The following is a 21,852-nucleotide window of genomic DNA, read 5'->3' as shown; positions in this document are numbered from 1 at the left end:
TTTAGTGTCCAGGATGACTCAGCATTGAGGGGGGGGGGGGGGGGTTTGAGCCGTGTCGCTTCTTCATGGAGACACAGCTTAGTGTGCAAAAAAAAGTTTGACAAAGTGACATTTACACAGCAAAGTGTGTGGACTCAGCACAAGTTGTGTTTTTGTGTTTATGCAAATCCGGGATGTATTGCAAAAAAAAACACACCGACACTCGCTTGAGACGGGAAAGCTTTTGATTAAAGACACTGTGCTGTTCTGTCTCTGATGCCACTTCAGGAATGTGCTCCTATTTATAAGGAACCCAGTTGTTGGTGTTGTGCGCTGCAGCTCTATGTTTAGATGTAAAGCTTCTCATTCCACAAAATCACGACTAACTTGGAATGACACTGCTGTACATTTGGCAGGCTGCTGGTTTTTCCCTAAGATGAGCTGTTAAAGTAGTTTTATGAGATGACATTGAAGAAATTTAGAAATGCTTCCTTGACGTTAGCATTGCTATTGGGCATTACCGCATCCTATCTTCTGCTGAGCATTAATTAGCCCTAATCCTCATTTTATGTACCTGCCCAGTTTTGTTTGTCTTCGTTAAGTCTGAACTGCAACAGTGGAGAGATAAAAGTTCTATAACTGTGTGTGTGTGTGTGTGTGTGTGTGTGTGTGTGTGCATGTGTGAATTTTGGAGCTTAAACATTGTGTTCCCCCTAAAGACTAGAAGGGTTTTACTTTACATCCTGTGTCAGTGTTTATACTGTTTTCCCTTCTTGAATATTCTACTAACAATGTTATCTGTGTGTGTGTGTTTGTGTGTGTGTTTGTGTGTGTGTGTGGTGTGTGTGTGTTTTTACCATGGCACTTCTCAGTTTTGCTGCACAGCAGAAATGTATAACTAACGTCCTCTGTGGAACCGTTAAACCGACAACAAAACTACCCGGTGCATTTTTATTTGTTGCACGCTGCAGCGGAAGATGGCTCAAACTACTAATTGAAAGGCTGCGGCCATCCCGAATCAGGCTCACCTTTTCCATGAGTGATTATAGATCTGACATCGGGACCCTGGATACAACCTCCATCCCAACCCCCCTACCCCTGTTGTCCCCTCTAAAACCTCCGGTGCCTCCTTAAAGCCCGGCAGCGGTGACCAAGGGCTGTCAGGGTGAGTTTTCAGCCCTCCGCAGGGCCCTCATTATATGTGGCAGTGAAATCCTAACTTCTCTGTGCACTTCACCACTTCCGACTTTATGCTCACTCAAATGACATCCGCTGTCTTATTAACTATTGGTTGCCCCGCTGCTACATAAATGATGGGTCGAAGCTTCTCAGGTGGGGACTGATAACATCGATTTGGGAAATTTCGACAAGTAGCGAGGAGACTATTCTTACGCTCTGGATTCCTGAAGGATTTCTCAAAATATGGCCGCCAGTCCTGGACATGCTTGACCCCTCTGCATTGGTGTTGGCCATAAATAATAAATCATATTGGCCCAGATTTGCCCCCCCACGCTGCCACACTGTCATCCGGCCCACATAACATGTGGAATGATGGGGCGGTCGGCTCCAGTTTCCCATATCTACGTTTATTTTGTGTTGCACTGTCATCCTTCTTTAATACTTGCATATTTCTTATATTCCTGCAGCACAGATTAACTCCTCCAATAATTAATATTTTAAAGATTGTAAGTTTTGCCTGTTTATAAAGAGAGAGAGATAAACAAGCAAACAATTCTGAGGATTCATCAGGCCTCATGACTCACTCAGTTTTTATGATTAAGGATTTCCTGCCTGGGCACAGTTTTGTGTGTATTCCTGGAGTATTTGCAAATGATCTACTGTACGCTGTGTGTACCGCGGTGTCCCACCAGCACACACACACACACATACACTCACACACACACGCACACAAACATTTACACACTCACACACGGAGAAAGACAGGGAGCTGTGTTCTGATCACTGCCAAGCCAAAGCATGCAACATGATAAGAACTTATTTCTTCTTTTTTTTTCCACATGAACACAGATGCATTACATGTGTCAACAAGGAGGCTCACCAGTTTCCAGCATGGGAAAGATCCTACAGTACACACATCAATGCATTATGGCAGTTTTTTTACAATGCAGAATTACACTCTGGTTACATGGCAATACTCATACATGACTCTTTCAAACTTAACGTGACCACAGTGGAGAGACAAGCCTGAATGAAGTGAACATGGATATGAACGATGGATGCAATGGCTCGTGTGCCCGTGTGGAGTTATGTCGCCGTGGTGTGATGCGATGTGCCGATGCCACGTGGGTAGAATGCTCAACGAGTCACTGACAACAATGCGGAGGTACAGAAAAATCAACGACAACAGAATGCGGGCTCTCGAGAAGAGAGGAGACGCCAACGAGGACAAAAGAAAAGGGACAAAACCACAAGCTGCTTTCTGCCTCGGCCCCAGAGCGTCCTGTGTTGAAGTGGTTTGCTTCAGGGACAGGGAAGTGTGTGTGTGTGGGGGGGGGGGGGGGCACTGTGGTTGTAGCTTTAGTTATTAGTCGTTGAACAGGCAAAGTTCAAACTAATCAAATTTCTGCTCCAGCTTTAACCCTATGAAAGTCACTCCATCAGTTTTAACCACTGCAGCTCTGCACATGTATTTAAAGGAGACACATTTGCTCATTATCATTCATATTATATAATTATTTTTACTTTTCCTATTATCCTTTTTTCTTTTCTCTAGTGTGTTATAGATATTTTTAACTAAGCCAACGAGTTTGTGTTTTCTCACCGGTCCGTTTGTTTGTTAGTCAGTTTGTTTAGTGCCATTTCCTAAACGGACTGGAAGCTGTCGACCAATCAGAACATTCTCTGCTTTATCGGGAGTCTTAAAGAGACAGGTGCTAAAACCAGGTTTATCCGACAGAGGCTGAAAAGAGGAGCTGCAGCTATGGACGGTCTGAAGAACATATAAGAGCATGTAGACCTTTTTCAGTGATAACACTAATTAAAATGATGAACCTGAACATGAAAAATTATGCTGATAAAGCCGGTGGAGTTTTCGGAGTCGTCACTTCTTCATTTGACAATAATGTTTGAAAACTATATAAAGATCTTCAAAGTGGCAAACAGAGCCGATGATTAATGTTCCCTTTCCTCTCTTTGTCCTATCTCTCCATGATTTAAGCCTCTGAGCTGTTTAGAGTCTGATTGTCGGAGAGGTTTGTTGTTGGGGATGCAGCTTCCCCCCCCCCCCCCTTCGCGTTCTGCACTGCGGGGGCTATGATTTGCCATCAATAAAACGTTTGCTTATCTGCTATTTTCTGCCGAGCTCAGGACGACGCAGCAAAACAATCCTGTGAAAAGTGCATCCCCCGCCCCCCCCCCCCCAACAAACAAGTCATTTTGGGGTGGATGGCTTAATTGCTATTGACGCGCCTTGGCCCGTAACTCCTAGTGAAACTGTCAGTTTGGCTTGAAAGGGGTAAATACAAAACCACATCAGAGCTTGTTCATTATTTCTTATTGTTCATTTATCTATTCAACACTAAATATTAGCATTATTTTTCCATTTATAGCTAACTGGCATGCTGGAAGGTATTAAAGTAACGTTATTTCAGCAGCTATTTATTACCTGTACTGTTTTCCATATTTCTCAGGACTGTGGCTAAGAAATTATCACTTCAAACCAACACCGGAGCTTTTCAAGTGTCCGGCTTGAACAGTTTTTATCGTAAAGTAGAAGAAGCTGTTTGTTGTTCATACACAAGTATTTGAAGTGGTGGATTTTCGAGCTTGGCAGCATCTGCTCTGTCACTGTCGTCTGCCGATCTGACACTAAGAGATAACGGCATCATCATCCAGCTTTGTCACCTAAACTCTGTGTAATATTTTTCCACTTGCTCGAAACTTGGCCAAGGACTCGACCGGCAGGAAATGGGATCTCGATATGACTGATTCTGGAATCCTCTGACAAACGCGGTGCAGAAATGACAAATTGCAGCAGGAGTCGTGATTTCACTGCCTCAATGAGACGCAGAACCCAAGCAGATGTGGCAAAACTGTGGAGTGACAACCTTTCCCTCACTGAGGTCACTTTCTTAAGATTACATGAGTCTAATATTTATATCGTGGAGGGGGAATAATTCAAATTGACCCTGAAGCCTTTACAACCACTTCAACTTAACACTGCTGGGGGCGTTGTGTTGCCTGGAGTAGCTACTGCAGCACTGTACTTAACAGGATGCATGATACGTGGCTGCAATCAGAATTTACAGAAAATAAAATAGTTCAAAGTGAAAATAATAATATAAATATTTGTGCAGGTGTGACAAGGATGCCGTGAATCTTACCTGGGGACACAGGCGGTCGATGTCTCCCCCTCTGGGGCCTCGGGGGCTGGGCAGCAGAACTGGTGCAGCACTGTCTGGTTACTGAAAGAAAACAGAATGATAAGATGAATAATAATAAATAAAAGGACCAGAAGGGTGTCGACATTTTGTTCTGTTTATGTTTCCATTTCTAGGCCAGTGCCCCTTGGAATAATCAGAGCCCTGAACCAACTTTGTCCAGACCTAGATTAGCCCAATCGGAACAGGTCTGTCGAGCTTTGGATGAATCAACACGCTGAAACTTTGATTTTAGATGCAGCTGAAGTGAACGGCCTTGTTTAATATTCATCGCTTTGTGATTTGTTTGTCTCTGTTCAAAACGGTGACTGATTTCCAGTGTTTCAGCACCACGGACAGAGACAGGAGTAGAACAGACTGGGGCTAGAGTTTGAAAACAGATTCCTCTTTTCCACCAAAATCAGCAGCTATACGAAGGTTTTTAAATGTAGGTTAGCCCGACGACTCCTTTGCAGATACCAGTAGAGTAGTTTGCCTGTTTGTTTTTTTAATTTTTCACGCAGGTAAACAGTCTGTGTGGAGAGAAAAAAGACATGTGACAGCTATCATCTTTAACTGGTCCAAAATCGCGTATGCACCTTCAACTCAAACTAAATTGCCGCTTCAAAAACTTCTGTCGGACTATATGTGACGTTCTGCAAACAAAACACATATCCTCTGTCTATGCCCACAAAATATTGTCAGTTGCCGTCAGTTGATTGCTGACAGGTTCCACGGGAGATTGTTTTTCGATAAAGTTGCGTTTAAGAAAGAGGAGCTACCTTCGATCCTTTTCTTCAAACCTTCCTGTCTTTCTCTTTCCAGTTACCATCCAAGAATTAGAGGCACTTTTGCAAAGAATTAAAAGTAAAACTGCAAAATCCAATAGCAATTTAGCAAAGCCTCATATTGGCAGAGCAGAAATATACAGAGCAATTTACAAGACAGTGATGGTGCAGCTGCGGCAAGTCCACTAATAATGCATATTCCCATTTTACTGGTTACTAGTTACTGTAGATATATACAGTCACAGGTGAAGGTGATGCTGAAATGGAGCGAGAAGAGAGCAAGGATGTTTAAAAATGTATGTACAAGAGCCTTGAGTGCCTTTAGCTTTTCTGTCTCTATCACCATGTCCTCTCCTCCGCTTGGACCCTGCTTCATCTATCTCGTCCTTCAACATCCTCCCTTCCCCCGTACGACTCATCCCTTCTCCTTTCTTTCCTTTTCCACCATTTTTTCTTTCTTCCCCCGTTGCTCATATACACAACCTCCCATCCCCCTATTCCGGGGTCCTGCAGGCACGGTGTGTTGTGCAATAGAGAGATTTGCTCGATTACTCTTGCTGTCAGAAGATGTAGCCGGTAAAAGAGAGCTGCGGCTTTATCCTACGCCCTATCCCTGGACAAGGGACAGGGAAATGGACGGAGGGGAACGTCTTCCGAGCAGCGACCGGACCTTTCCGCCCTGTAGTCAATCTCCCGGCTGTCATGTCTTTCTTTCTGTCCCGTGTGAGGACAGACTGAACAAGTACATCTAAAAAAACATCCTGAAGGAGCAGGACTCCTCGAGAACACTTCAGTCTGTTCTTTCCTACACATCTGCTCTCTGCCGTGAAGTGCAATAGTTCACATGCTGCACAGGGATTTTTATCGAGCCCCAAAATGCCTCACGCATGACAGCAAAGAATGTTTCGTCTCTTTTATTTTGAAGGGGGAGTTGGGGACGTGTCTGCCGGCAACAATGGCAGACAGCGCGGGGAGGGTGTGACGGCAAATTAGTTCCCATTCTTAATGGTTCCTCTAATTGTGTGCGCCACAAGTTACATGACACTGCTGTGGCCGTTCGTAATAGGTGGAGAACACTGTCGGTCTCTGAGGGGACGTAGATTAGTGGGAGCACTGGGACAACACAGCCTTTTGTTCACACAGATTAAGGGTGTGTACGTTTGTACATAAAAAAACAAAAAAACAATCAGGTTGAAAGTCATTGGTTGCTACTGATCAAATTATGTTTGCTTGCTGGGAATTTACAGCAAACGTGTCAAATAAGTGATGTTTGATAATGGGAAAACGAGTGGGACGATTCAGTTTAACCTCCGACAACAACAAAAACAGACTTTCTTCTTTCCTGATTATCACTCCATGGGAAAATGCTCTGTATTAATCTATATTATCAAACCCTATTTCTTGTTTGCATCTATGTGCAGCACTTTCTCTGTCACACATCACTCGCACACCAGAGGCACGAGGGAGCCGGGGATCAAACCACCAACCCTCTGGTTATTAGATGACTCGCTAATAAGATGAGATCGCTACTGTGCAAAGTCGGATTACAAATGATGCAATCAGCCAAAGATTTTGTAATATTGGCGTCATTTCTGGATTGTTATATATCTTCTGTGGTTATTATAATTGAGATTAGTTCACTATATAAAAGCTAAAGCATCACAATCGTGTGTATAATCACTTTGTGTGCCGTCTCCTATTTGTATGAATAAAGACCTCAGCCACTCCAAAAGTGCTGAGTCATCCTTTTTTCTCAACAACAGCACGGAGGCAGGAAAAACAGCAGAGCTCATTTGAATTCAATCAATTGGCTGTACTTGTGAGGAAGCAACGTGTGTGCGGCAGAGTTAGTTACACATACACACAATCACACACACACACTGACATCCCCACGGGCTCGTGTCGACGATATTTGAGTCATCGCTTCCCCCCCCATTTGGGGAAAAGCACCTCACAGGAGAGCAGAGGGATGGAAAGAAAATGAACTCCCTCTTTTTAAATCGCTGCTTGATTCACTCCTAACCATCTACCTTTGTCTGCTTTGATCTCTGGTTTCTCGCAATTATCTCGCCCATCGTCTTTGCCGCCTCTCTTTGGAGGTTTTACCATCTTTGCACTCAGACAACAGCTTGCAAGCATTTTTTATCTCAATTTTTTCGCTCATGAGGGGATCCTTGTTTTTGAAAAAGAGCTCGAGGGGGCACAGCCAGCATGAACTCCAAAAAAGGTCAACTATCATGTCACATATCGCGAGTCTGGTGCTCGCTCCACACAGTGGGAGAACACTCGCAGCTATGATATCCTAATTAATCTCTGCTTTGCTTCTATCTCACAAACCCACACGCTCATTATGACGACAATCCCTCATCTCCATGTTCAGGATTACGCAAACATTTCCCCCACAAGACTATCAGCAGGAATTCTTCTCCGCGTAGTTGAAAATTAACAAGGGTTCAAACCATCCTTTTTCACACACACACAGACACACACACACACACACACACACACACACACACAGGACACACACACACACACACACACACAGACACACACACACAGACACACACATACACCCCTCCTTGAACAGTGTTTGATCAGTGCGGGTGCTGGAGATTAAATTGAACTCGCATGACCTGCCTTCCTGATCTTCCACAACGATGACTGAGTTCCCTCCGTGCCCTAAACACGCTAATACCAACTATAAAAAAAAAAGAAAACTACAAGCTCTTATAAGCTGCTCCGCACACTGGGCGTGTTTAAGGGCGAGCATAATCGGCACACCACCGGTTCATTGTGTTCTGTTTCAACGCCTCGTGTCTAATGTGTTTGTCGATGCGCTCCTCCCGCCGTTGAATTCAGCTTTACTGTGTCAATAGCTCGCCGGCTGATTGAACTCCAGCTAGATAGATAGATAGATAGAGAGAGAGAGAGAGAGAGAGAGTGAGAGAGAGAGAGTCGAGAGAGAGAGAGAGAGAGAGATGAGAGAGAAGAGAGAGAGAGAGATGAGAGGAGCGAGAGAGAGAGAGAGAGAGAGAGATGAGAGAGAGATGAGAGAGAGAGAGGAGAGAGAGAGAGAGATGAGAGAGAGAGAGAGTGAGAGGAGAGAGAGAATCAAATCTCATATCTCAATCTCGCAATAATTGATGGATTAGTTTTCACAGACCATTTCCTCAGCAGCGGAGGGAGGAAAGCGGTGAACACGCTCGCCCCGCTTACTCAAATAACATAATATGCTGCATTAGAGTCCGCCCCTGAAGGCCAAACATGGTAAATACAAACACAGCTGACCTTGGAGGAGGCAAACGTATTCACATTACAGTGGAGAGGCTGTTTGGGTCGCATGGCTGGAAAAATACACTTTCGGGTTTTGTGGCCATTATTTAATTTCCGTGTTTGTTTTGATTTATTTTGTTTTGGGGATAAATGCTTTTTAGAGTCAAGGTCAAAATCAAATCGCAGCTTTAGAAAAGGTAAGAACTACATTTTAAGTGGGTTGAAAATAGATCCTGGGGCTAAATTAACCTTCTATTGATATATGTTTAAAACCAAGCAACTTAATTTGACACCTAGAAAAAAGGAAAAAGAGGAAAATGGCACTTTTCCACTCTCCGAAACACAATCCTTGAGATTAAATTAGTTGAGAAAATACTTTACTTTATTCAGCTCATCTCATGGTAGTAATACCAGATGCACTTTGATCAGGGTAAATCAAAAAAAGACACTCAAAATGTTTCTGTAATACAAAATATCCTTGAACTAAATCCTCTAAGTCTATAACTGCAGTGATCTTCCACACAAACACTGAAACACAACTCGTTTTTCAGCCCCGAAATCCGACCATATCGATGTCTTAACACACACGCACACAGTGAATATATATATAAAGTGTATATATATATATATATATATAAAAAATAAATAAAAGCTTGCTTAAAAGGTTTACGTCAGTGCAGACTCTCGGGCCGTCCCAAGCGGCTTAGCTCCTTCGGCAAGAGAAACCGAGAAAGAGCTTGGAGATCGACGAGAGAAAGAGCGAGAGCACATTTCCCGAGAGAAGGGCAAACAAAAGAGGAGACGGTAAAAAAAGAAATCACTTCATCCTTGTATTGAAATAAAGAAACCTTTTGAATTCTGCGCCAGTGTCAGGAAAGCTGCAACATTTGAAGTTTATTCATTCAATCTCGTTCTGGCCCACTTGAATCCACCTTTTGGAACCATGTGACACCATTTCTCTGGTTAAGCTGCATTTATGCCCCCCCCCCCCCCCGAGATCTTACTTATACAAAACCGTGTTCAAACATGAACTCTGGGCCCGGACCGTATCCTGCTATGTTGTCACAAGGCTCAATGGACATTATCCTGCATTTCTAGAGGGGGCTAGAGGCAGAGAAGCAGGGAAAACTGATATACAGCCCCCTCTGGATAATTTCAGGAGTTCAGTGCTTGCCTGAAAGCAGTTTATGTACACAGGTGGGAAAAGTGGAAGATAAAGGAACGGCGGTGGGTGGTGGTTTGTGTGGGTTTTGAGCAAATTTTTATATTTTGCTTGCGTGTATATCAGGGGAAATATCAAGAGTTTTAAGATCTTTTCAGAGGACTTATAAAACACCAGTGGTAAACGTCTGGTTCTTCTGTCGTTCCCCAAAAAATCAAAGGAGTTCCCTCTGCATTTGACATTTGAGTTCCTCCTAACCCTTTGGTCCCCCTCCAATAAAACTTAAAAGATGAATCTTTGGGTTGAGGAGGGAAAACAGGCAACAAATCAGGAGGGGCCTGGAGGAAGAGCAGGAGCGTATCATTTCTGAGCGCTTGCTTGTCGGGGGGGGGGGGGGGTTTCCCTCTGACACCGAGCTGCATTTACTTCTGCTGGACAAGTTTGTGTTAGAAGTATTTTCAGCCAAATTCCGTGCATTAACGTGACATCTCAGGATTTCTGGAGTTCAAAGAGCCTCTTGCCATCAAAGGAATCCCATTCAGCCTGCAAACATCAACATTTGCAAACTTCGAGGGCTGTTGCTTTTTATTGGAAATTCTAACATTCAAACTTATTGCATGTTACGTCGAAGTGTTATCACTACAAGGTTTTTTTATTGTTGTCAGTGGATTTTAAATATAGTTTAGCCATGTTAACAACACACAACCTAACAATAACACAAACTCCTCTCTTTGATTGTTTTGAAAACCAGAAATCCCCTCAGAGGGAGACGTTTTTCATAATATAAAATGAAATACCATGAATTTGATGTCAGTGTGAAGGAATGAAGTAAACTGAAGTAAAAAATGCATTTTAATTACAGGGTATTAAATTAATGGCTGGTTCCAGTGAGCAATCTCTCGGGCAGCTTTTCGATTCCATAAGCTGATTTTCTGCCAAGTCATATGTGTGTGACAGGAAGTGGAATGTGTGGTTCGGTTCTATCGAGGAGAAGGACGGTAAAAAGAAGTTTGTTTTGTGTATCGCTGAACTCCTGGAGAAGTTCTGAACTCGTCTGTGTCTCTCGACAAGAGCGAGTGAAATTGCAGGACCAATCGGAGACCTAACAAAGGTTAGAAAATAAACGTTGTGATTGTTGTGCTGCTCTTTATTCTGCTCTCTTTGTGCAAACTATCCACTCGGGTTTAGTCTGAGACAACCATTAAAAAGACATTTCAACAATAGCTTCACCACAGGAGCGGTGGACACGTCGGCCCATAATGGCCCAAGCTTCACTCAGGAATGAAAAAGGTAAAAATCGCTCAATTTCAACTGGTGTAAAAACACAGTCAGTCATTTAGCCATGAAAGCATCGGTTTATCCTTCTGTTTCCACCCCATCTCCAGCTGGTGCCTCCACTACTGAGCAGCTTTAGCAGCTCATATTGAGCATCGAGCTACACTGTGTTGCTGCAGGACCATCTGCTGAGGACTTGGCGGCCGGTCAAATTCCACAGACATTTTCCATGCCTCACAATGATGCTCGACAATCATCACATTGACACGGTTGTCTCGTATCAGCCCGACTTTGGGCCTGATGAGGTCAAATTCAGTCTTCCGGGGTCAGCAACATTATTTTCCATTTGTACACGAGGGGGAGTGTGGGGCCAAGAGTCCTGAATAGAACCCATCGTTTGTGAATGATGGTCCTGGAAAGCAGAGGCATTGTGCGTTCGAATTAACACAAGGGAGAGAGGGTGTGTGGGACGGGGATCGGGCCGACGTGACAAATCATCCACGTCCGGTAACGTCTTTACTCCAGTTCCCACACATGACTCATTCAGACAGTTCTGCTTATGTCATCTGCTTCTTCACTCCGAACACCGAAATCTCCTATGTCATCGCCGATCACATCATTGGCCCCTCCTCCCCCCCACCCGGCACTGCGTACCTGATGATGTAATCCTTGAGTTCAAGAGGTCGACAGACGGGGAGTTGATGACATAACCACAATGCATGGGAGGGGGAGGGGGGGGGCGATCTGACTCCCGGGGGGACTTTTCTACCGTCCAATCCCAAATGTCACAGAAGGAGACACAAACTTCATTGCGTGGGTTTCACAGACAAACGCTGGCTAGTCATTTTCCAACAGTGGCTCGAGGATACAGAGGAATTCTGCATTCAAACCAGAATTTAATTCTATGCCACTCAAACCCCACAGAAACAAAAAGGAAATGTGAAATTATGAGACCGAGGTGACTGCTCCACAGAGGAAGCAGGGAGAGAGTGAATCAGTACCTGGATGCAGATTCTTTTTTCTTGTGTGCGGCAGTACAATGGGTCACGGCTGAGCCTTGGCTGAGGCTCTGTGCGATGCGTCGGGCCGACTGGGGGAAAGCCGATTGGACATGCTGTGCCTGTTCCGATCAGCTCTGCTATGCCTGGAAGCCTAAGGTGGATTGTTTTGAACGTTACTCTGGGTCGTGTAGTTAACCGTACCTGACGTTTCCCCAGGCAAATGTGCGCCTGTGCGCGTCTGTCTGTGTGTGTGTGTGCGCACGTACACATGTGTGGGTCTGCCTCATTCTTAAAAGACATGGTGATTATGTTAAATTTAGAGAGCAACGTCCAATGAACCGCAATAATACCCGTACATGCTACATACCTAACATGCTTAATAAGAGCAAAAAGCCTTTAACTATAAATACACAGATGAACTTAAGAACCTAAAGCTATTCCTGATTGAAAAATAAACTCGGGGAAAAAACTACTGCTATTTAGTATATAAATATAGTGTTTTAAGCTATCAATCAAAATCAAAGCGCATCAATCACTTTAAACTTTTCATCTTTATAAATCTCTGATTTGAGAAAAGCAGGATCCAAGGCCTCATCTGTCCTCTCAGTCCGAGAAGCTAACGTCAAAGTTAGTTCAAGTAGCTGAACTATACATTTCGTGTTCCTGGGATTAGTTTGAGAAGTTAATGTTAAATGAATCTTAAACAGCTAAATTCCAAATTCAGGGGGGGTCACCAGAGAGCGTGATCGCTTGATGATGCATCGCTGGTTTTCTTCTGGCCGGGACAAAATAGATGAGGGCATTTTTTGGCTGAGATAAGATGCTCGCTGCAACATCTGGCAAACAGGAGCGTTGTCTAAGTGCCACTGTTCACCCAGTGTGTGGGGCTGAATGAGGGTGATGGGTGTGGGCCAGATCCATTTAGATAAGAAGCTCACGACCAAAAATCAGTTTGTCATTTTTACATCACTGACCAACAATGCAGCAGTTATCAATACTCACAGCGAGCATCACTTCATCTGATTCTGATAATGTGGAAACAAAAAAGCATTGCGGTATTGCTTGGTACAGTTATATAACATGCAGATGGCAACTGGACAAATGTAATTTAATTCAAACTATAATTTTATATTACGACATTATTCTCAGGATTTCTTTCCCTCTAATATGAGCTCATATTTAGAGTTTTTAATCTCATCGGGCGCACATGCGAGTCCACTCCCAGACGCACACACTGGCGCACATGGTGCAAAAAAACAATTAGAATTGTCTGCCGAGGGATTTTCAGCGCTAAGCTCTCGGGAGGTGAAATCTCTGCGACAGATGGGCGGCGGACATTTTTTTCCCATAGCTGCACACTGTTCGCTCTCTCCAAGGACCTTTTGATTCCAGAAGCTCACTGACCACCGTGCTTGAGTCATGCCACAGCGTCATCAGCCCTCTAGGTGTCCGGCCATCTTAGCGTGGTCTTTTCATCCAGTTCAACCTTTACTTAAACTCTTAGAGAAATCCCTGAAGGCACGAGCCCATTAAGTGAGGAAAAATATCATTTGAACACATCACATAATGAGGAAGTGAGGGTCCAACGCTAGAGGAGCACACACTGCCATATGATGCATCATCTTCAAGGTATTTCTAAGTGTTTACACGATGGTCAACTCATCTGTTATCTTTGCTAATTGCCCTTTTTGTGTGGAAGATGAAACAGGTTGTGATGCATTAAGGAGCCAGTATAAGAGCCAGATATGAGGGGGGTGTCTTTAAGTGCCACACTTGTCTCTGTGTGATTTTTTTACCTCCGCACTGACAAACTGTGCAGTCGTTACATTTTAAATGTCGCCGAGCATCTGTCGAAGAGCACACACTTGTGTTTTCATCAATGCAAAGTTTATTTGTTTTTTTAATACCAATCTGACACATGTAGGCAGCTCTAAACAAAACAAATCTGTATAATGTCATTATTTTACATGTGTAATCAAAGGGACGCACAGGAAGTCGAGCTTTGATTATTCAATCAAACGATCATCTTGCCTTATGCAATCAGAAGTGACTCCAGATGAAGACGCTGATGTGATTTTCCATCTGCAACCGGGGCTGAGAACATGTTGGATCATAATGACGCCGGGCCGGTCGCTCATCAGAGGCCCTGCTCACGTGTACGGAGAAATTAAATGCATCAATCAGACGAGTGAATATTTTAGCTCAGGGAATAAAAACAATGTGGGGGACTATATTACAAGGAGTGCTTGATGCTCAGGACAACCTGTTTATCTCTCATCTAGATTGATTTCAAACAGATGCACTGGAAATAAACTGGAGCCATGTTTTTAAGGAAAGTGGGTCAACATGTGGTCTCCTCGACCCTCTGGGACCCCTCACTCACTGCGTTGTGTGCAGTTATTCGGTCCCTGCCCTGCTTTAATCTGTGTGGATGGTTCTAGCCCATACGTACATTCACCTCTCTGTAGATTAAAACTAAACATTTGGCAATTCCTGAAAAGGCAGCCGCAAAGAGGACAGAATATATTGAATAGATACGCAAAATCCATATTAGTACTATTTTAGTATTTTTACATTGAGACATTTAAAGTAATGGAGTTTGGTTCAAATATAACAACCGTGAATACCGTGGAAGGTTATGATGTTTGATTTTAGAAATTTTAGAGATGGACGTCTTCACAATATTGATTCTGTGCCTCTGCCACACACACACACCGACACACACACACACACACATACACACACACAAATGTAAATGCAAGAGTCACAAATGTATCCACTCTAGAACGCACACAGGTGAACACACATCGCTGGATTACAGGCAACTGGGGCTGTCTTTAGCTTTGCTCAACTTGTGCATCCATTTTTTTTTAAAGAATATTCCACCTGCAAGTCAGGAATCACCCAGCAGCTACATCCTCCCGAGAAATGAAGCAATTTAAAAGCTTTACGCACCAAATGTGATATTCATGATTTGGATTTCCAGCGGCAGCAGGAGCCAAGCCACCCTGTCATAAGCAGACGTGATTCCCATTCAGAGGGGGGGGAGGGGACGCAGAGGAAACAGCACGGGGCGGCTTGTGAGAGAGAGGAGATTCCACCACATGTGATGGTGGAGGGGGGAAAAGAGAACAGGGGGCAACGAGAGATAGAGAGAAGTACGGGAAGAGGCCCCTGCACATGTTTAGGAGTCAAACATGCAGAGAAGCGGTGGGTCGACTTTTCCTTCAGGCTCCAGGACGGCAGGGAACTGTCATTCTTAAAGACTGCGTTCACTAAAATCATTAAAACAAGATATATGTCCTCATTTCTTACAGAGGATACTGGGCTATACATATGGTTTCAGCATTTGTTCTTCAGGCCATGATTCTTCATATAGAGAGTGGTGCCTTCTTTATATATTGTGCCTCTGAAACTTTAAACATGTTCGATTGCATAAGAACTTTGTTCAAACTAAGTCGAACCCACAAAGAGGGTTTTATAATTCGGACATTTTCCTCAGCTGTTGGTAGAGAACAACAAAAGAACTTACAGATCAGAGAATATTGGACTTGAAACCAATTTCCTGATGTTTAAACAAGCATTTCTTTGCTAACTCCACTCATGATAAAGTGGTAAGAACTACTACAGACTTGGAGAAGAGTGGGATTGTGGTTAAAACCAGTTATTACGTTGTGTAGTTGATGGGTTTTAGGGGCAGTGCAACACGTACGTTAGAATTCTCCAATCTTGAGGTGAAGCTCTGCCTCTGCTCTATTCCTGTATTGTGTGACCTTGCCCTAATACTGTAAGGACATTGAAATATTTGAAGGGAGCAAACTAGAAGAAATACTTGTAAACAAAGAAATAACCGATACTGCCAACTTCTGGTGAGGAAGGTGAAGCAAATCTAATTCTTCATGAGTTTCTTAGCTCACAGCTCACACGGCTAAGCGTCGCTCTGAGGTTTTAACCTTGTGTCGGTCACAAATTGCTCCTATAAAGTCTGAATCCTGTTATTTCAAGATAATACAACAGGAGGTATAGAATAGGAATACCTCGTGATGGAGGCTAGCAGGACTCTTAAGGGCCGGCAGAGCAGGTGGAGCCTGCGCTGGCAAAGCTCCAGGCTCATTGATCTAAGAGCATCAGAACAAGGAGACACTGCAGCATCCAGCAGGCGCTCAGCGGGGCCACTCTGTAATGTATGCCTGGGTGTGCATGTGTGTGTGTGCACGTGTGTGTGTGTGCTGAGCTCCCCCATCTCTAAGTGCTACGTGCTCGCCCCACTTCAATCCTGAAGGAGACGGGGTGCAGGCACGTACGAGATGTATCCTGGTCTCTGGTTGGTTTCGAGGGGGCTGGTGGGAGGAAAACAAGGGCATGAGGGGGGGGGGGGGGCACAGCGAATGTAGGAAAACACGAGGGCTGCCAGGTGGCATGTGGCATGTTAGGGTTTGTGTGCTTTGTGCGTCAGAGCAGTGGCTTAGGATAACTGAGAGTGTGTAGGGGAGGGAGAAGCACCTGGAGCCATATGAGAACCCCAGGATTTCCACCTCAGGCTATGGGCCTGCTGCCGGTCAGACCCTCACGCACCTCTGCACACACACAAGCACATAACCTCACCTATACACCTAGTGCATCTCCCTCGTGGAAACACGGCCACAACCTTGTCACGCTCTCATTCTAACACACAAACACACACTTGGGCAGCCCCCCCCCCCTGAGCGTTTATAGCAAAGGACAGGGCGGACTGAAAGCTGCAGCCCAGCCGGGACTTGTGTAGAGTGGCTGAGAGCGTGATGGTGAGAGGATGGGGCTGAATACTGATCCAGTCTGCAGAGGTGGCTACTATAAGCATAAGCTGCTGATTAGAGGAGAAGAGAGGGGGGGGATGCAGAGGAGCGCGGGGAAAAGAGAGGAAGAACCGTCATGGAGTAATGAGGCAGGTGGACAAAGACGCGAAGGATCGGGAGAGAACAAGCGTCGGTACAATGGAAGCTGGAGGAGTGGGAGTCACAGAGAAAGTAGCGGAGGAGGAAGAAAGAGGGGTAGCGTGGATCGCCGAGGGCTCCCCTCAGATCACACGGGCCCCTGAAGAATCCTCCTCAGACTCACTAACACAGTCGCACTCTCCGTCGGTGAAGTCGAGGTTCGCGGCAGAAACAACCTTTTCAACCACATTCCTTCTCTGTGTGCCGAGCTGAAGGCAGCTCCTTGATATGTGCCACTCAAACGAAGCCACTGGAGCAGATGAGGGACGAGTGATACGAGTCAGAGAGCGTTTCATTTTTCATTCGGAGCTTCGCAATGGATCGTCTGCTCCGGTTTTTAATCCAGTTAAGACACGTGGATCAGATGGGGAAATGGGGGTTGAGTTGGAAATCCAGTGCCTCGCGGGAAATAGGTTACTTGATATGTAGATGACAGGAAGTAAAACTTTAGCTCGCTCTATAAACTGCAAAGTGAAACCAACACTAACCAGGAGACCTTCAACCAATGAAATAAAGAAAGAACCTTGGTCGGGACCTTCAGGTGGGAAAATGCCCCTAAAGTCTGCGATTTCATTTTTGGAAAAAAGACACAGGCATCCACAAAAGGTAACAAATCTTCAGTGATAATCCCCCAAAATATTATTCAAGAGCAGAACAACGTAAAACACGATTTGATTTAATTATTTATAGAAATCTATTTAGCGTAATTACCGAAATGTCAAACTTGTCCCTCGAGGGGTGACAGGTTGTCCTCTTACATAATTCATAACCCCCTGAATCTCAAAGACTGCTCTCTGCTAACTTGTGCCCATAGTTCCCACTATATAAAAAGAACTTGGAGAAGTAGACAGACAACGTATTGTTCAGTTTGTTCCTGTTGTCGTCTTGTTATCAGAAACACTTCACCTCTCCCGCTGCACTGACATCACAGCGCCACACCATCTTGTCTGACCAGGATCATCACTTTAAGTGGAGATGACAATGCTGCGTCACATCTCCCGCCTTTCATGTGTCACTGCTTCTAAATTAAAGACAGGGCTGTATACAGTAGTCTCTCTCTCTCTCTCTCTCTCTCTCTCTCTCTCTCTCTCTCTCTCTCTCTCTCTCTCTCTCTCTCTCTCTCTCTCTCTCTCTCTGTCTCACTCTCTCTTCTTCTGCTCTCCTCTTTCATTGTTCATCATTCTGCAGAACTGCCGAGAGAGCATCCACTTGTTTAATCCGCACACTCCCCCATTTATTTTGCGCAGCTAATATCTTTTGTGTATTGTGTGTTTTTTCTCCGTGTCTGGGTGACTCCACGTGACGGCCCTTGTGTTACCTCTCGTGTGTATGCTGCTGTTCACTGCTCCTGACCCGCACCTTTCGGGAATTATGTCTTGACGGTGCGATAAATCGACGAGGATTAACAGGAACAATGCAGACGCAGCCGGGTGGAACAGATGGGATGTGCGTTGCGTGCGTTTGTTTGTCAGTGTGTGTGTGTGTGTGGCTCCAGTAGAGGATATACATGTGACCTTGATGTTGGAGAGTAGAGAACATTCGATGCTGTGGACAGTGCCTATAAGTTTTCCAGCGTTTTACTCTGTCACATCATTAAATCAAAGGGGGGGAGAGGGGGGATAATGATGTTGCACTGAGGGAAAGAAAAGCTGCTGTTCTGCTGCATCGGCACATGGACGGACAGGGAGAGTAATCGAATGCAGCAAACATGCAAGGAGCATCTAGAGGAAACCGCAGTCTGCAAGGAAACCTGCAACAAGAACCGCAACCAGAAAGACACCGGAGTCAAAACCAGAGCGACGCACCGGAGTCAAAACCAGAGCGACGCAGGAATCGTTACACAAACAGTTAATGTCATGTTCTCGGTTTGAAGTCGATCATTTGTGACTGTAGCTGCAGGTTTGCAAAGAAGAATTTGTGTGTCGTTGGGGGGGAGGAGGGGGGAACAACTGCAGTGTGGAGGCGGTGAAATACTTATGCAAATGCTTTTAATTGATTTAGACCTTTGTGTCGAGATTTGTTTTCACTTTGACAATTAAAAGTGTTTTGTTCCCGAGCCAGAGAGCCAAATGGAATCTGCTGAGTCAACATCATTACACCATGAATCTTCATTAAAGCCACTAAAAAACATGCAGATGAAGATGTCACCATTGTTGCACTTTGAATTACTTCTGATTGAAAGGAATATGTTAATTGTGATATACTTTATTAAACCACATTGAATGAATCTAATGTTTTCTTGACATCACAGAAGACAACCGATTAAGGCTACTCTGTTCCCGATATTGGAGAGGATGCACGAACACCCATAATCACCAGGGAGGAAATGTTTAATAAATGTTTTCATATTTGGAAGCTAGACCGTTATTAACATGATTCATGGAATTATATATGGTTTATTTAGTTATCCTCGTGATTTTACCTCATGGTCGGCCATTGCAGCCAACTGAGCCCAGGTTGAAAGATTTTTACTGGACGATTGAACACTTCTGCCACTAGGGGGCTCCCAATCAAATCAATAACGTAAATACCAAGTTGGGTGATGTCGTGAAGCAGCGAGGGATCATGGGAGTAGCTGTGCAAATCATGGCTATAGATGATGTAATGTATTACAGATTAATCCCTAAACGGCGATGACAGATTGCGTTACAAGGGACAGAACAGACAAAACAGCTGACTGGCTGACTAGCTAACTGGCTAACTGGCTAACTGGGGTGTGTTATTCCTTCGTCCTACATCCTTTGCCTTGAACCTTACAGAGGAGAAGGTCAAAACCACATGTAAAGCAGATATGTCTCAATAAATAATGTGAAGCATCTCGTCACCTTGACCAAAATGCAGGATTTCTCTGGTTTTAAACATTATTTGAAATATTTTCCAAACAATTTAAACCCTCTAGTCGTGTTTAGACATTTGAATGAAGATCTGTCAAATATTATATCTTTAAGGCGACTTCCACTAAAAGGATGATCACTTTGTGCAGGATGATCACATCGTCCTGAGTCTGCAACAGCAGCTCTGCATGACGCCACTGAGATGACGCTGACTCATGAAATGTCTTCACAGAGGAACACTCAAGCTTATCAAGGCTTATTAGCACCACAACCATAAAACGCATTTCCATCTCCGCTATTATGCGTCCCTCACATCTTTCTGCTGCTGTCTTAATGAGCGCCGAGCAGTCGCAGTCTGCCCCTTGATCGGAGGTGTTTTTTTGTCAAATGCGAAGATGTAAGAGAGCTGAGAGCCAGTGATGTGCCCAGAGGAGCCGATGCCTCGCTCGTCCTAAGATGTGTGTTTACACCGTCTCTCCACAGAGCTCTCACTGCACCTGTGAAATCGCTGCATCAGCCCGGGCCCCGGAAACAGATCCAACCTCAACTCCACCTGAGCACACGCCATTATTTAACCAAACTTTCCTGCTGGAGTCGCCCTAAAAAACACACTTCATCTCCAGGGTCCGATCCCATCCACTCCTGACAGCATCCCTTGGTGCAGAATTAATAAGCGGCACCGTTAAAATGCCAGCCTGGCTCCTCCAAATCAATATCCATTAAGCATCCAATTGATTTAAGGGGCCAACGACTGAGTGAGTAATGTGAAAATACAGAAGGAGAGAAAATTACCTGTCAGAAAATTAAGCCTTAGCTAGATGAGGGGATGTGAGGTTAATCATGTGTGAGGACAAAAGTCATGCACACTTTATAGAATGATACTTTTTTGGGATGATTTTTAGTTTAATTTCTAGTAAATAAATATATTTCTCTGTTTTTCTTTTCTTTTAACAGCTTCTCTTTTTGACATTTCCCACATTTGCAGCTGACACTGTTCCTCAGGTGGTGACAGAGCGGTGACATTATGTGTCCGGGCCCTTGAGGATATCACATCTTCTTTCTGGACAAACACATTGGCTATTTTTAGATGAACAAAATTGGATGCACTGAAAAAAAAAATCCATATTTATTAAGGTCACTGGATTTAATACCGAATCCCATTTGAACAAGCCTCATATCGAGGTGACTTCTAGGTTGGTTCTAGTTTTTTAATGAAAAGGATTTTTTTGAATATGACCAAATCAGGTTGCTGAGATCGGAACAGTCTTTATAGTGTACTTGTTTTTTTTTACTACTTACTCCGTTTTCCTGGCCAGTCCAACCGAGCGGCACAGAGTGGTGGGAGTCTGCGGAACCAGGGACTTGCAGCAGGGGCTCCTCTTGTCCTCCTCGCCGGAGTCCGGGCTGGCTTGGCTCGTTTTGGGCGACTGCGGCGAGGTGGGGACGAGCTGCAGCTGCTGCGGGTGGTGGGAGGACGGAGCAGCGGGTGATGGCTGCTGCTGCTGCTGCTGCTGATGGTGGTGCTGATGGTGCTGCTGCTGCTGCTGAGGCTGGGCCGACAGACCGGGGATCTGCTGCTGTTGCGGCGGCTGTTGCTGCTGCTGCTGCTGCGGCGGTGGTGGCTGGTGCTGATGCTGCTGCTGCTGCTGCTGCTGAAGCTGCGCCTGGTGCACCGCAGCCTTGTTGCTCCCCGGGTGCGGGTGATGGAGGTGGGCCGGCGCCTGGGGACTGACGCTGCGGTGGGTCGGGTGCTGGTGGTGGTGGGGGTGGTGGTGGTGCTGCTGATGCGGAGCCGGCTGCTGGACGTAGTGGTGCGGGTCGCGCAGCAGTCGGTTCTCGCCGATCAGGTCCTCCACCTTGCGCTCGAGCTCGTCGATGCGCTGGCGCTGCGTCTGGATCAGGCTCTGCTGGTTCTGGACGATGGTGGTGAGCTCCTTCAGGTACAGAACGGCTTTCATTGGATTATCCAGCAGGCTCTCCATCACTGACTGCGGCTGCGACCGTGTGCCCGGCTACGCTGACTTCTCCTTCAGCTGGTTCTGGCGCTTCTGGGGCCTCGGAACGGTGCGTAACCGGGATGCTCTGGCGGCCGTTTGACGCCTCTGCACTCTGGAGGGGCTGGGTACCTCTCCCTCTCTCTCTCTCTCGTGTGCTCCCTCTCCCTCTCTCGATCGATGCTGTGTGAGGA

The 21,852-nt window shown here is 45.1% G+C and overlaps 1 protein-coding gene across 1 annotated transcript in view; it reads right to left on the bottom strand.

Annotated features, from left to right (window-relative positions):
- The window catches only part of iqsec3a (IQ motif and Sec7 domain ArfGEF 3a), an 80,836-nt gene extending 59,190 nt beyond the window's left edge, over nucleotides 1-21,646 (bottom strand). The window contains exons 1-2 of the mRNA XM_053415038.1: nucleotides 20,964-21,646; nucleotides 4,323-4,403 (exon numbers count right to left, since the gene is read on the bottom strand). Coding sequence (XP_053271013.1) covers nucleotides 4,323-4,403; nucleotides 20,964-21,646 — 764 coding nt within the window. The remainder of the gene's footprint in view (nucleotides 1-4,322; nucleotides 4,404-20,963) is intronic.
- Nucleotides 21,647-21,852: the final 206 nt, after the last annotated feature.

The sequence above is a fragment of the Pleuronectes platessa genome, chromosome 22 (assembly GCF_947347685.1).
Source record: "Pleuronectes platessa chromosome 22, fPlePla1.1, whole genome shotgun sequence".
NCBI classification, from domain to species: domain Eukaryota; kingdom Metazoa; phylum Chordata; class Actinopteri; order Pleuronectiformes; family Pleuronectidae; genus Pleuronectes; species Pleuronectes platessa.
This window is presented reverse-complemented; position numbering and strand designations above follow the sequence as displayed.